We start from the raw sequence: 12123 nt of genomic DNA, 5'->3' as shown, positions 1-12123 counted from the left end.
AAAATAATAAAGGGTAGGATGTAATACGAAAAACTACGGAACAAAAATGGTAAGATTACGATAATATTTAACTAAAAGATTAAAAAAAATTAAGGTAAAATAAAACAAATATTCAAAGAACCAGAAGAGGAAGTTGAGGGAAATCACGGGGGGGGGGGGAGGATAGGGATTTATACATTATTTTTGTGACAATAATGATTGTGTTGGATATCAAATTGTAAAACTTAATAAAATTTATTTATTTATTATTTATTGTTATTTTATTTTATTAGAATCATGCCTTGGTTTTCAAATGCCTTGGGAGTCGAACATTTCAGCTCCCAAACAATCGAAAACCAGAGGTGACTGTTCCGGTTCCTGAACGTTCTTGGGAACCCAAACATCCGACGTGGCTTCCAATCAGCTGCAGGAACTTCCTACAGCTGATTGGAAGGTGCGCCTTGGTTCCCGAATGTTTTGGAAAGTTGAACGGACTTCCAGAACAGATTCCGTTTGACTTCCAAGGTACTACTGTACTTATTAAACCTGTACACCACCCTATAACAGTTGATCTCGGGGTGGTTTGCAACAGAAAAATTAAAAAAAATATAAATTCTGTCCTCCTCACCACCAAAATGCCAGATTCTGCTTCCAAACAAATGACGGCAAGCTTGCAGGATGAAGCAAGGAGGCGCAGAGCCCAGGGGCTACATCCTGCCGCTCAGCTCCTGACGCACAGCGACGCCACGGCCCACTTTGCAAAGCTGTCCGTCCTCTCTGCTCCTCAACATGTAGGAAAGCTTAACCAGGCATCCCCTGCCCCAGATTTTAGCCATCCGTTGTCTCAAGGATTGGATGTGCACGTTCCGTCCCCCAGTTTATGCAAACAATAATTGCATAATTGCTGTCCTCTTTAATCCCCCCTTTTTTAAAGCGGAAGGCTGAGAGTAGAGGACATGCAACACACACCCACACCCACAATGTCATTTGCAGCCTGCCGTCCCCAGCAGGTCAGAGAAAGGAAGCACCACACCCAAAGTCTGGATGTTTAATGTTTTATTGTGTTTTTAATATTCTGTTGGGAGCTGCCCAGTGTGGAAACGCAGCCAGATGGTTGGGGTATAAATATTTATTATTATTATTATTATTATTATTATTATTATTATGCAATATGCCACTTACCACTGGAAATACAGGAAGACCTGTCCAACCTGTGGGGAGAGAAAGGGGAAAGCACACATCAAACGGGGTTCAGACCCCCTCCATCCACTCCATTTCGACTAATTATTTTCTTTGCACCCACCTCCCGGCTGTAGCACCGCTGGCAAAAAACCACCCTGGCAAATCTCACGGTTTTCAGATACAGCCGCTTGCAGATTTCGGTGGCCAGCTTGCCTCTGGCTCTCCCACTAGCGCAATGCCCCTCAAAGGCTCAGGACGCTCCAAATATCTGAAGCTTCGCCTGCTTCCCTACAGACCCTTGTCAGTGGCGAAATCGGCAAAGGGGACCCTCTTGGTGGACCCCCCCCACCTCCCGTCTGCAGAGGTTTGGGTGGAGGCAGCCCAGAGGGTGCCTCTGCGGTGGGACTCCCTCCCCACAGAAGAACTGTCACTAAGCACTTTTCAACAACTGCCAAAGATGCGCCAGTTTACCCTGGCCGTGGACACCCGAGTTGAATACCGTATTTTTTGCTCTATCAGACTCACCTTTTCCCTCCTAAAAAGTAAGGGGAAATGTGTGCGCGTCTTATGGGGCGAATGCAGGCTGCGCAGCTATCCCAGAAGCCAGAACAGCAAGAGGGATTGCTGCTTTCACTGTGCAGTGATCCCTCTTGCTGCTCTGGCTTCTGAGATTCAGAATATTTTTTTTTCTTGTTTTCCTCCTCCAAAAACTAAGTGCGTCTTGTGGTCTGGTGCGTCTTATAGAGCGAAAAATACAGTACTTCTGAATATTCCTATTCTTGAGACTGCAATCTGTTATACTAGTTCTATTTTAAATCGGTGTTTCCCAAACCCATTTGGGGCTACTGCCCCCTTGGTTCCCTAAACTCATCCCCAGATCCCCCTGCCCTATTTTTAATTTTTTTTTAAAAAGGCATCATTCAGAAGAGCGATTTGCACGACCCACCAAGGATGGTAATAGTGTTAGGTATCATTCGTTAAGAAACAGTAAAAGGGTGCAGAGAACTTTAAGGACTTTTTCTGTGAGTTCTGGGTGTGGTTTTCTAGGCCGATTAGGCACAGATGGTAATATGTATAAAGGAAGAAGAAGTTGCAGTTCAAATTTGCCTGCAGAAAGAGAATACCCACACGCTTTGCGTTTGTAGTTTTGTATAGTGGCAATGAAACTTTTGCTTGCATATTTTACACCAGTCTTGTGGTTCTGTCGTCTGTTTCAGCTTCAATAAATAGCACCATAAAATTCAAAGCAGGAACAGCGAGTTGCACCTTTCTTCGAAACCCAGCTAAAAATGGTTTAATTAATTGAGCCAATCTGACGAATTCAATCTGGCGATTCCTGCTTTTCAAAGTCTAACAGTCCTTTACTCCCAACGCCCTTTAAAAATATGCTGGGGAGAGGGATATTATTGGGTTGTCATTTTTATTATGTATCTTGTGCTTTTATACTGTACAGTAATACCTCGGGATAAATGTGCTTCAAGTTAAGCATTTTCAGGTTGCGCTCCGCAGCGACCCGGAGGTAATGGAGCGCGTTACTTCTGGGTTTCGCCGCGCACGCATGCGCAGAAGGTCAAAATGACATCACGCACATGCGTGGAAGCAGCGAAACACGACCCACACACGTGCACTTGCAGGTGGCCTTCACTTCAGGATGCGAACATGGCTCTGGAACGGATCCTGTTCACATCCCAAGGTACCACCGTATTGTGATTTTAGCCTGCAGTAGGGCAGCATACAAATTTAATTTAATTTAGGGCAGTATACAAATTTCAAAAATAATACTCCTGAGCTCCTCTGCTGCCCCTAGCACCCCTCCCCCCCAATAATCTAATTGCCCCCTCTTAGGGACACTAGTTCCCACTTTGGGAACCACTGCAATAGATTGCTTTGACCCTCCCTGAGACCTTAGGGTGAAGGGTGGGCAATAGATCCAACTGAGAATAAATAAGAAGAAGAGGGATGCAAGTGGCAAGCGCGTTGTGCATGCCCGCTCCCTGCGGAACAGTGCAGGTTTGGGTTTCCCCCAATGCTGCAGGCACCCCCCCCCCGGTGAAATCTCCACCAAGATCTTCCCGCAGAGGGCTGCACGGCCCGCCAACTGGACCTGCGCCTCGCCCGCCCCCACGCAGGGAGGGAGCCAAGACGGAGGAGAAGGATGAGGGCCGGCTGCAGATTGCTGGCGCTGAACCCAGCTCCCTTGCCACGGGCTCGGATCCAGAGCCGCTCCACCACCTGCCCAACCCGCCAGGAGGTCCCGGGGGCTGTCAATTGTGACAGCACAATGGCGTGGGAAGAGGAACCCGGGAGGAAGGAGGGAGAGTGCAGGCCTGGCCCCTTTTTCGGAGGACGTCAAGCTCTCGGGATCAACCCAGCAGCTGCCACCTTTGGGTGAAGGATTTGCAATTTGGGGAATAGCAATGGAAGCCGGAGGAGAACCTGCAGGATCAGGCCAACGGCCTATCTAGACCAGAATCCTGTTCTCACACTCAGGGCCAGATTTCGGTATGATGAGGCCCTCAGCTACTAAAGGTCATGGGGCCCTTGATATGTCCAGCTGTCCTTTGTCAACAACACATTGTCGCTGTTTTTGTGTTGAAAATATGCTATATATGGTCATTGATGGACCTGATAGGTGTCTCAAGCCATTCGCACATGTCTTCATGCACCCAGTCCATGCAGAACGTAGACACCCTATATAAAGAAAGGAGCAAACCAGGGATATTTGAGGGAGCAGGCGGGGCCCATGATTTACATCATAGGAGCCTGCAAAACACAAAACACTGTTGCTGTATGTAGGTTTTATTTTATTTGTTTTTTTATCTTATATTTTGGAAATGTACAACCAGGTTTTTTCTCCTTTAAATTTTTTTAGGGGCCCCCAAGAGGGAGGAGCCCTAAGCTGTAGCTTGCCTAGCTTATACATAAATCTGGCACTGATATATTTATCTACTTGCGCTACTAATAGTATAAAGAGCAGAATGTAGGCACCCTATATATAGAAAGGAGCAAACCAGTGATATTTCAGGGAGCAGGCGGGGCCCATGACTTACATCATAGGAGCCTACACAACACAAAACACTGTCGCTGCATGTAATTTTTATTTTATTTGTTTGTTATCTTATATTTTGGAAATGTAAACCCCAGGGGGGTTTTTTCTTTAATTTTTTGGGGGCCCTAAGCTGTAGCTCGCTTAGCTTATATGTAAATCCGGCACTGCTCACACTGGCTGACCAGGTGCCTGCAGGGAAACCCAGAAGCAGGATTCAAGCATGAAACCACACTTCTCTCCTGTGTTTCCCAAGAAATGGCATTCAGGAAAATTGCTGCCTCTGACTGCGGAGACCAGGGCATGGGCCATCCTGGCTATCAGCCACTGACAGCCGTCTCCTCCTCCATGAATATGTCTCAATCTCTTTTAAAGCCATCCGCGTTGATGGCCGCTGATGCCTCTTGTGGCAGGGAGTTCCACAGTCTAACTAAGAGGAACTTTCTTTTGTCTGACCTGGATCTTCCACTTCTTTGGATATTCATGAGTTCCAGTGTTATGGAGGAGAAAAAGCCTTTGTCTATCCACTTTCTCCACCCCCAGAATAATTTTATAAGCTTTCTATCCCGTCGCCTTTAAGATAACCCCCCCAAAAAAACTGCCTGCATCCCTTTGGTGATTCTGACGGCCCTTTTCCAAACCTTCTAAATTCTCAACCTCTCCAAAGCTCTCCCACCCCACTGGCAGAGATTCTCCCATCAACCGGGACGTGGAAGACATCTGGGGCTGGGGGCTGGATCAATAGGGCCAGCACAGAACGGAGAGTCTGTGCCCAGAGGGAGATGTGATGACAAATGCCAATTCTGGTCGCGGGAGGATTCCTGAAATGACCCACCCCTCCCCAGATCTAGGTCAGAGTTTTGTCTGTCCGCTGGAATCCTCTGCGCTCCAACACAGCCTTAAAAGGAAGGAGGGAGAAGACTGCCTGGCGGAGGAGACTGGAATGTCACTCTGAGAAGCTCTAAAAGCAAGGGAATCCCTCTCCACGCTGTGATTCCCCTGACCTTAGGGAAGAACGCAGGAACATCTGAAGTGGTACCCAAAACTCTGGATGAACGGTGACTCAGGGCTTGCTCCTCATCTGAAGCCCCTTCCCTCCTGTTTGAGGGTCTCTATCGGCCTCCCTCTTCCTAAGAAATTCTCGCTCCGTTTTTTTCTTCTGTGTCAGCTGGCAAAAGGACCTAGCGGGGGGGGGGGGGGACGGGACACGACACAGAAGGCAAAGGGAGCACACATTTCACGACACAGCCAAGTTGGAACAATTCAAACCCCACACAAAATATTGCGGGGGCTCCCTTAACTGTGTTATTCTGCTGACTTAAAGCAGTGGTACCCATTGTGGGTGGTACCACCCCTGGGGGGGGCAGTGAGATTACCTGGCCGGGGGTGGGGGGCTAAGAGCAAGGGGGCGAGAAGGGGGCACTGGAGGTGTAAATGGCTATCTGACTTTGAAAAGCTGATATCGCCGGATCAACTCCACCCATTGCATTGATTTAAGCTACATAATTTTAATTGGATTTTGAATAAATGTGCATTTGTTTTGAATTTTACTGATTACTGTTATGTGTATTAATACCTCACCTTCCCCTGATAGGAATGAAATTTTACTGGGCTATCATGTGGGCCGTGCAACCTGCTATCCTGAATAATGCTTTTCTTGGGGGAGGGGGGCATTGGGGGTGAGTTTACGCAACACGGGGATTTTTGACAGCTGCTGGCTTAAACCATTTAACACCCCGTCTTCCCACCCAAGAGACCCTAAAGGCTGCTGAGAATCCAGATTTTACACTCAAGTGGGCTCTGTCCAGTCAACCTAAATTGCATTTGCCAACAGCACAGAACGGCAGGCAAGGGGTTTCGCCTTGGCCCTCTTAGTTTTTTTCAGTGCTGCACACTGCAAACCGCCTTGAGCTCTTGGGCAGAAAATATAGGCGTGCGCCGAGCGAAACGATGCGCAACAATTAAGAATACAGAGGCATTTATTTCCAATACAAAGACACCCCCAGCAAGGAAGAGATTTGCTCTTCGAGGGCCTAATTCCCCCCAAAGTAAGCAGCGGCCCCTCTGAGCTCCCAGGGGTGAGGGTTTGCACACGAGGAGTCATAGGAGAAAAGGCCCCGCTCCTGGGGGGCATTAACGCAGCTTGCCAAAAGGCTGGTGGGGTTTTAAAGCCAGGATCTGACGAGTGAATAAAACTGCCTCTGAAAGGTATCTAAGTCACCTTGGCTCTTTTATGGTTTTGATTTTGGCTGCTTACCTTGGGCTTCCAAGGACACCCCCCCCCACTGCAAAGCACCAGCAAGCAGGCACCTACTGCCCCCTACTGCCGCCACACACACCCCAAGGCCACGCGCCGCTTGCCGCCCCATCATACCTGATAAACGGAGAGGTAGAACGCCCAAAGGGCCAGGAAGACCAGGCTGTCTCGCAGAGGCTCCAGGATCAGGGCCCCGAAGGAGAGCAGCGTCCCCAGCAGGCAGAGCAGCTCCAGACCCTGCTCTGTGTCCAGTCCCAGGCGTGGCCCCAGCCACAGCAGGGTGGGCGAGTCGCGCAGCTGCTCCCAGAAGCCCTTGCCAGTGAAGCGAAGCACCTTCCGGGCAGGCAGGATGCCATCCTTCCCGTAGAGGCCTGCGAGGAGGTCGAAGGAGGAGGAGTTGGCGGCAGCGGTCACAGGCAAGACCTCATCCCGCCCACCCCTTTATGGGGGGGCACAACACCTCCCACCCCAACAGATCCCCCAGCTCCAGCCTTCCCCAATTCGGCACCCTCCTGATGCTTTGAACTTCAATGCCCATCCCTGCAAAACACCAACTAGCCTGGCAGGCCCAACATCATTGGTCCATTTAACTCAGAGTTGTCGGCACAGACTGGCAGCAACACTCTGCGGGTTCAGAGGCAGGGGGCTCTCCCAGCTGGAGACGCCATTAGGGACTGAACCCAGGGCTTTCAGCACAATAATAATAATTTATTATATACATGCCGCCCATCTGGGTTGCCCCAGCCACTGGGCAAATAATAATAATAATAATAATAATAATAATAATAATAATAATAATAATAATAATTGTATTTATATCCCGCCCTCCCCAGCCAAAGCCGGGCTCAGAGCGGCCAACAACAATAAAAGCAACACAATACACATAAAATCACAATCAATTGAAATGCATTCTAAATCAATTCATTCTAAAATGAATTCAAAATCAAATTAATGGCAACCATTGGGCTAGAGTTCTGTGAGTTTTACTGAAGGGGGGGGGGGTCAGGCAGTGCCTTGGCCAAAGGCCTGGCGGAACAGCTCTGTCTTGCAGGCCCTGCAGAAAGATATCAAGTCCCGCAGGGCCCTAGTCTCTTGTTCCACCAGATCGGGGCCACGGCTGGAAAAGCCCTGGCTCTGGTTGAGGCCAGCCTAACCTCCCTGTGGCCCAGGACCTCCAAAGTGTTTTTGTTTGAAGACCGTTAGGTCCTCCGTGGGACATAGAGGCGGTCCCGTAGGTACGAGGGACCTAGGCCGTATAGGGCTTTAAAGGTTAAAACCAGCACCTTAAACCTGATCCTGTACTCCACCGGGAGCCAGTGCAGCTGGTATAGCATTGGGTGAATGTGACCTCGCAGCGAAGACCCTGTAAGGAGTCTCACCGCGGCATTCTGCACCCACTGGAGTTTCTGGGTCAGTCTCAAGGGCAGCCCCACGTAGAGCAAGTTACAATAATCAAGTCTGGAGGTGACCGTCACGTGGATCACAGTGGCAAGGTCAGGGTGAGAGAGGTAAGGAGCCAACTGCTTAGCTTGGTGGAGATGAAAAACATCAAACATAAATTTCCCTAAACATTCCCTTCAGATGTCTTCTAAAAGTCAGATAGTTGTTTATTTCCTTGACATCTGACGGGAGGGTGTTATACAGGGCAGGTGCCACCACCTAGAAGGCCCTCTGCCTGGTTCCCTGTAACCTCACCTCTCGCAGGGAGGGAACTGCCAGAAAGCCCTCGGCGCTGGACCTCCGTGTCCGGGCAGAACGATGGGGGTGAAGACGCTCCTTCACGGATACAGGATCTGAAGCAAGTGTCCCACCCCCTAAGCTACAACCCTTCCCGTGCTGCAACGGTCCCATGCCCCAAAAAGTATGTGTGGAGGAGCCCACCTCCCTAGGAAGGACAGTTGTTGTCTCAAAAGACAACAATGGAGTGCACCTCCGATGGTGAAGCCACACTGCTGTGTTAGAAGCAACAAAGTGACCCACCTCCCCGGGCTGCAAGACTGGGCTGTGTGCCTGGAGGTCTGGGGCTGCCCAAAGGACAAGAAACCCCCTCTGGACCTGGCTGACGGGGTCCAAAGGAAAGGAGAGCTTGGCTGTTGGAGATGCTGCAAGGAGGTGTACAAGGCACCATCTAACTGTCTCAGGGACTCCGGATTTGTGTAGGCTTTGTGCATGACCCTTTTCTAATTGATTTTTGAATTTCATTGTTATTCTTGTTTTTATATTATATTTTATGCTGCTTTTACAATTAAGTGAAAGGAATTTTAAATGGGAATACAAAAGGGGAGGTGTGAGGAAGTCAGGAATCAAGTAAATGAACTATAAGATATGAAATACTGATTTTTCTTTTTTTTAAAAACTGATTTTTACTTTTTGTGTGTTTTGTTTTTGGTATTTTTGTACCCTTTTTTCTTTTTTCTACTGTGGCTATTCTTTGTTTTTATCTTTTATGCTTAAACTTTGTAAACTTTTATTGTCTTTAAAATTCTAATAAATATTATATATATATAAAAAAATACAATTAAGTGTTTTAAATTTGTTGTTAGCTGCCCTGAGCCCAGTTTTTGAACTGGGAAGGGCGGGGTATAAATAAAAATTATTATTACTATTTTCTTCTCCTAACGATGTCCCGCAGAGGCAGCACAGGCTTAGGATCTGAATTCTCCTTCTCCTCAATGGGTTCCCACCCCAGGTGGTTGAGCCCCACCTGCCCCACACTTCCCTCTGCAGAAGCTGCCTTCTTGACCGTTGGACCCATTCTGGGTCTCATCCGCTCAACCCACCACCTGCAGAGGAAGACGCCAACTCACCAGTGGGCCCCAGAGACAACTGGGAGATTTCCCTGAGTTTGCAAGGGGGCAAGGAAAGCCAAAGGACGGCTTTGGGCTGCGCGGGGGAAACTTCCCGCAGCTGAACAGGGCCCTGGGCTTGATTTTCGGCACAGCCTCCAGCCATAAGGAGATTAAGAGCTGGATTTGGAAGCATGAGAGGCCCTTGGCGGAGGTCCCAGAAGCCGGAGGGGAAGGAAAGGCTGGCAGGAAACTTACAGAAAAGGGGAAGAGAAACCAGGAGGAGGGGGGGGTTCAGCTCTGACAGTAGCTGCAGGCAGGATGGGCTGGGCGAGGTGGAAGGCATTGCCTGGCAAAAATAAAAGGTGTGTAAGAGCTGACCGCAAGCCACATGCACTGACACCCTCACACCCCCTCCAAAATCCTGCACCGAGCTTGCACTATTGCAATGTGGATGCCACGTGTTATGTGGAAAGGGGAGGGAGGGGCGCAGCAGAGGGAGGGGAAAGTTCCATAGGATATCCGGCCCTGGAGAAAGGGGGTGGGCTGAGGGCAGTGGGCTCCGTTCCACAGCCGGGACTTGCTGAGAACGGGCAGGATTTGGGTGGGGGAGAAGGTAAGGGGTGGGCTCTTTAGGGCGGATGGGACCGTGAGAGGAGACCTGCAAGATTAGGCCGAGAGTCCGTCTACCCCAGCATCCCGTAGCCCCACAGAGCCAAGAAGCTGGATAGACTGCCGCTGGCCCTGGAGGTTCCATCAGAAGAGTCTGGTTGCTGGATCAGGCCACCGGCCCACCGAGCCCAGGCTCCCCGACAGGAAACCCGCAAGCAGGATTTGACCCTCTCCTCTGGCGTGGTTTCCAGCAACAGGGCCCTGTGAGGAAGGGGGCCGGGCCATGGACCCCTTTAGCTGAAGAGGACTCAGATCAGCCGCCTCCCACCTTTGCAGACTCAAGACCCCCTTCTAACCCAAACACGGATTTGGGGACCCCTTAATCTGTCACCACGTCCTTGCCCAGGGGTCGTACACCTGCTGCAACCCACCTTGGATCAAGACCAGAATTCTAGGCCAGGGATGGGGAACCTGTAGCACTCCAGATGTTGTTCTCCTCCAGCTCCCATCAGCAACATCTGGAGAGTCCCAAGTTTGCCACCCCTGCCCTGAATAAAGCTGTTAGCAATGTTAGGGTATATTTCCACGGTGTTGCATAATCACTCTGTGCTCCTACAGGAGGAATAACAGGACAAACATGAATAATGGGTTCACCCAGCGCCTTCCAGCTGTTTTGGACTACGATTCCAGCTGTTTTACCATATCACCAAAGCTCGCTCTTGTCAACACGGTGAAGAGTCAGGTATGGGGGAAGCTGCAGTCTTCAACATATGGAGGGCACCACGTTGGGGACCCCTGCTTTGTACCAAGCTGCTCCCGGGGAAGCGGAGCGGGCGGTTTCGTCCCGCCTCCACCTGCCGAGCCAGAGGGGTGCCCTGCACAGACCCGGCTCCGCTGCCCGGGCCAGCTCCTCCGAAGTTGCCAGCATCTGCCCCGGTCCTTCCAGGCCCAAGCCGACAGCCACGTCTCCCTCTCTCTCACACACGCGGGGTTCCGTGCATGCTTCCCTCCGGCCTCACCTGCAGCCCCCAGCTCGCAATGCCTAGAATCCTCAGCATCACAAAATGCTCAGAGTCCAAAGGGACCCCCAAAGGTCATCCAGTCCGACCCGCTGCAATGCAGCCAGGCCCGGTTACCGAGGTCACCCGAACCCACACGCCACAAGCTCGACCCCCGAGAGCTGCTACCCACATTTCATGCAGACCCAGCGAAACCCCCGCCCCTGCCCCCAAGGAGCCTCAAAACGCCACTTCCCGTGCAGGAGAGCAAGAGGGCACCTGAGCGCGTGCAGAGTGCAATGGCTCGGCTCAAGGCTTCCCGCTTCTCCCTCGCGGCCCTTAGCACAAACCCTGGCCCTCTTCCCACCCCTTCCCCGGCGGCCTCCTCCCTCTCTCCGGCCCGCGGGGCCCTCGCCGGCCCCCGGGACGGAGGCGAGCCTCGCGTAGCAGCGGCAGGGCCCGAGTCCCGGGGGGAAGAGGGACCCTTCTCGGCGCCGCGCTTACCGGGGACCTGGACGTAGAGCGAGGCGAAGGCGGCGACGTAGACGGCGGCCAAGCCCCGCAGGAACAGCTGGCGGGCCAGGCGGGGCGGCTCGGCTCCCATGGCGGCGGCGGCGAAAGAAGCAGCCTGCGCTCGCGGCTCGCTACAATGTAGCCAACTTCGCCAGGGAGGCGGGCTCAGAACGCCAGGGCCGCCGAGCTGATTGGCTCAGACGCCGCGAGGGGGGCGCGGTTAGAACGCCTGCGCCCAGGCGGGGCGCGGGGGAGGGCGGGGCCGGGAAGAGAGCCGGGGGCGGGGCCTGCGCTTAAGAAACGAGGAGGCGTCGCCGAGGGATCGCGTCACAGGCGGCGCGGCTTCGTGGGCGTCACTGCGCCGCGACGGGCGGGAAAGACGAATTCGCGGAGCGTTGGGAGCGGCGCGCGAGGGAGCGGAGGGTGAGTCCGGGGGAGGGAAGGGGGGTCGGGTGGGGGGGGGTCTCCCGGTCTCCATAGCAACGCCGCCGCCCATTTCCCCCCTCTCATTTACCCCCTTCGTTTAAGTATTCGCGGGTCTCATTTGCTTGTTCATTTATTCCCTTTATTCTTCGGTGGTGTTCTTAGGTTTTTTATAGTTATTAATTTATCTAACAATAATAATAATAAAAATTTATTTATATCCCGCCCTCCCCAGCGAACGCCTTGCTCAGAGCGGCTGGCAACAGTAAAAATAGCACCATTTACATAAAATCAATTCAGAATCAAATTAATTTGTTCAGTCGTTGT

At 51.4% G+C, this 12123-nt stretch overlaps 2 protein-coding genes across 5 annotated transcripts in view; one reads left to right on the top strand and one right to left on the bottom strand.

Annotated features, from left to right (window-relative positions):
* LMF2 (lipase maturation factor 2) overlaps nucleotides 1–11510 on the bottom strand; it is a 33794-nt gene extending 22284 nt beyond the window's left edge. The window contains exons 1-3 of the mRNA XM_082238876.1: nucleotides 11365–11510; nucleotides 6582–6835; nucleotides 1162–1190 (exon numbers count right to left, since the gene is read on the bottom strand). Coding sequence (XP_082095002.1) covers nucleotides 1162–1190; nucleotides 6582–6835; nucleotides 11365–11464 — 383 coding nt within the window. The 5' untranslated portion in view covers nucleotides 11465–11510. The remainder of the gene's footprint in view (nucleotides 1–1161; nucleotides 1191–6581; nucleotides 6836–11364) is intronic.
* Nucleotides 11511–11706: 196 nt separating this feature from the next.
* Nucleotides 11707–12123, top strand: part of NCAPH2 (non-SMC condensin II complex subunit H2) — a 33304-nt gene continuing 32887 nt past the window's right edge. For 2 of the 4 annotated variants that reach the window (XM_082238974.1, XM_082238971.1), the window contains exon 1: nucleotides 11707–11796. The gene's annotated coding sequence lies outside the window, so the exon portion shown is untranslated. The remainder of the gene's footprint in view (nucleotides 11797–12123) is intronic. The other 2 variants (XM_082238972.1, XM_082238973.1) reach the window with 2 other exon arrangements.

Source organism: Podarcis vaucheri (genome assembly GCF_965113315.1).
Source record: "Podarcis vaucheri genome assembly, chromosome: 10".
NCBI lineage: Eukaryota > Metazoa > Chordata > Lepidosauria > Squamata > Lacertidae > Podarcis > Podarcis vaucheri.
Note: the sequence above shows the minus strand (reverse complement) of the source record. Positions and strands in the feature narration are given on the sequence as shown.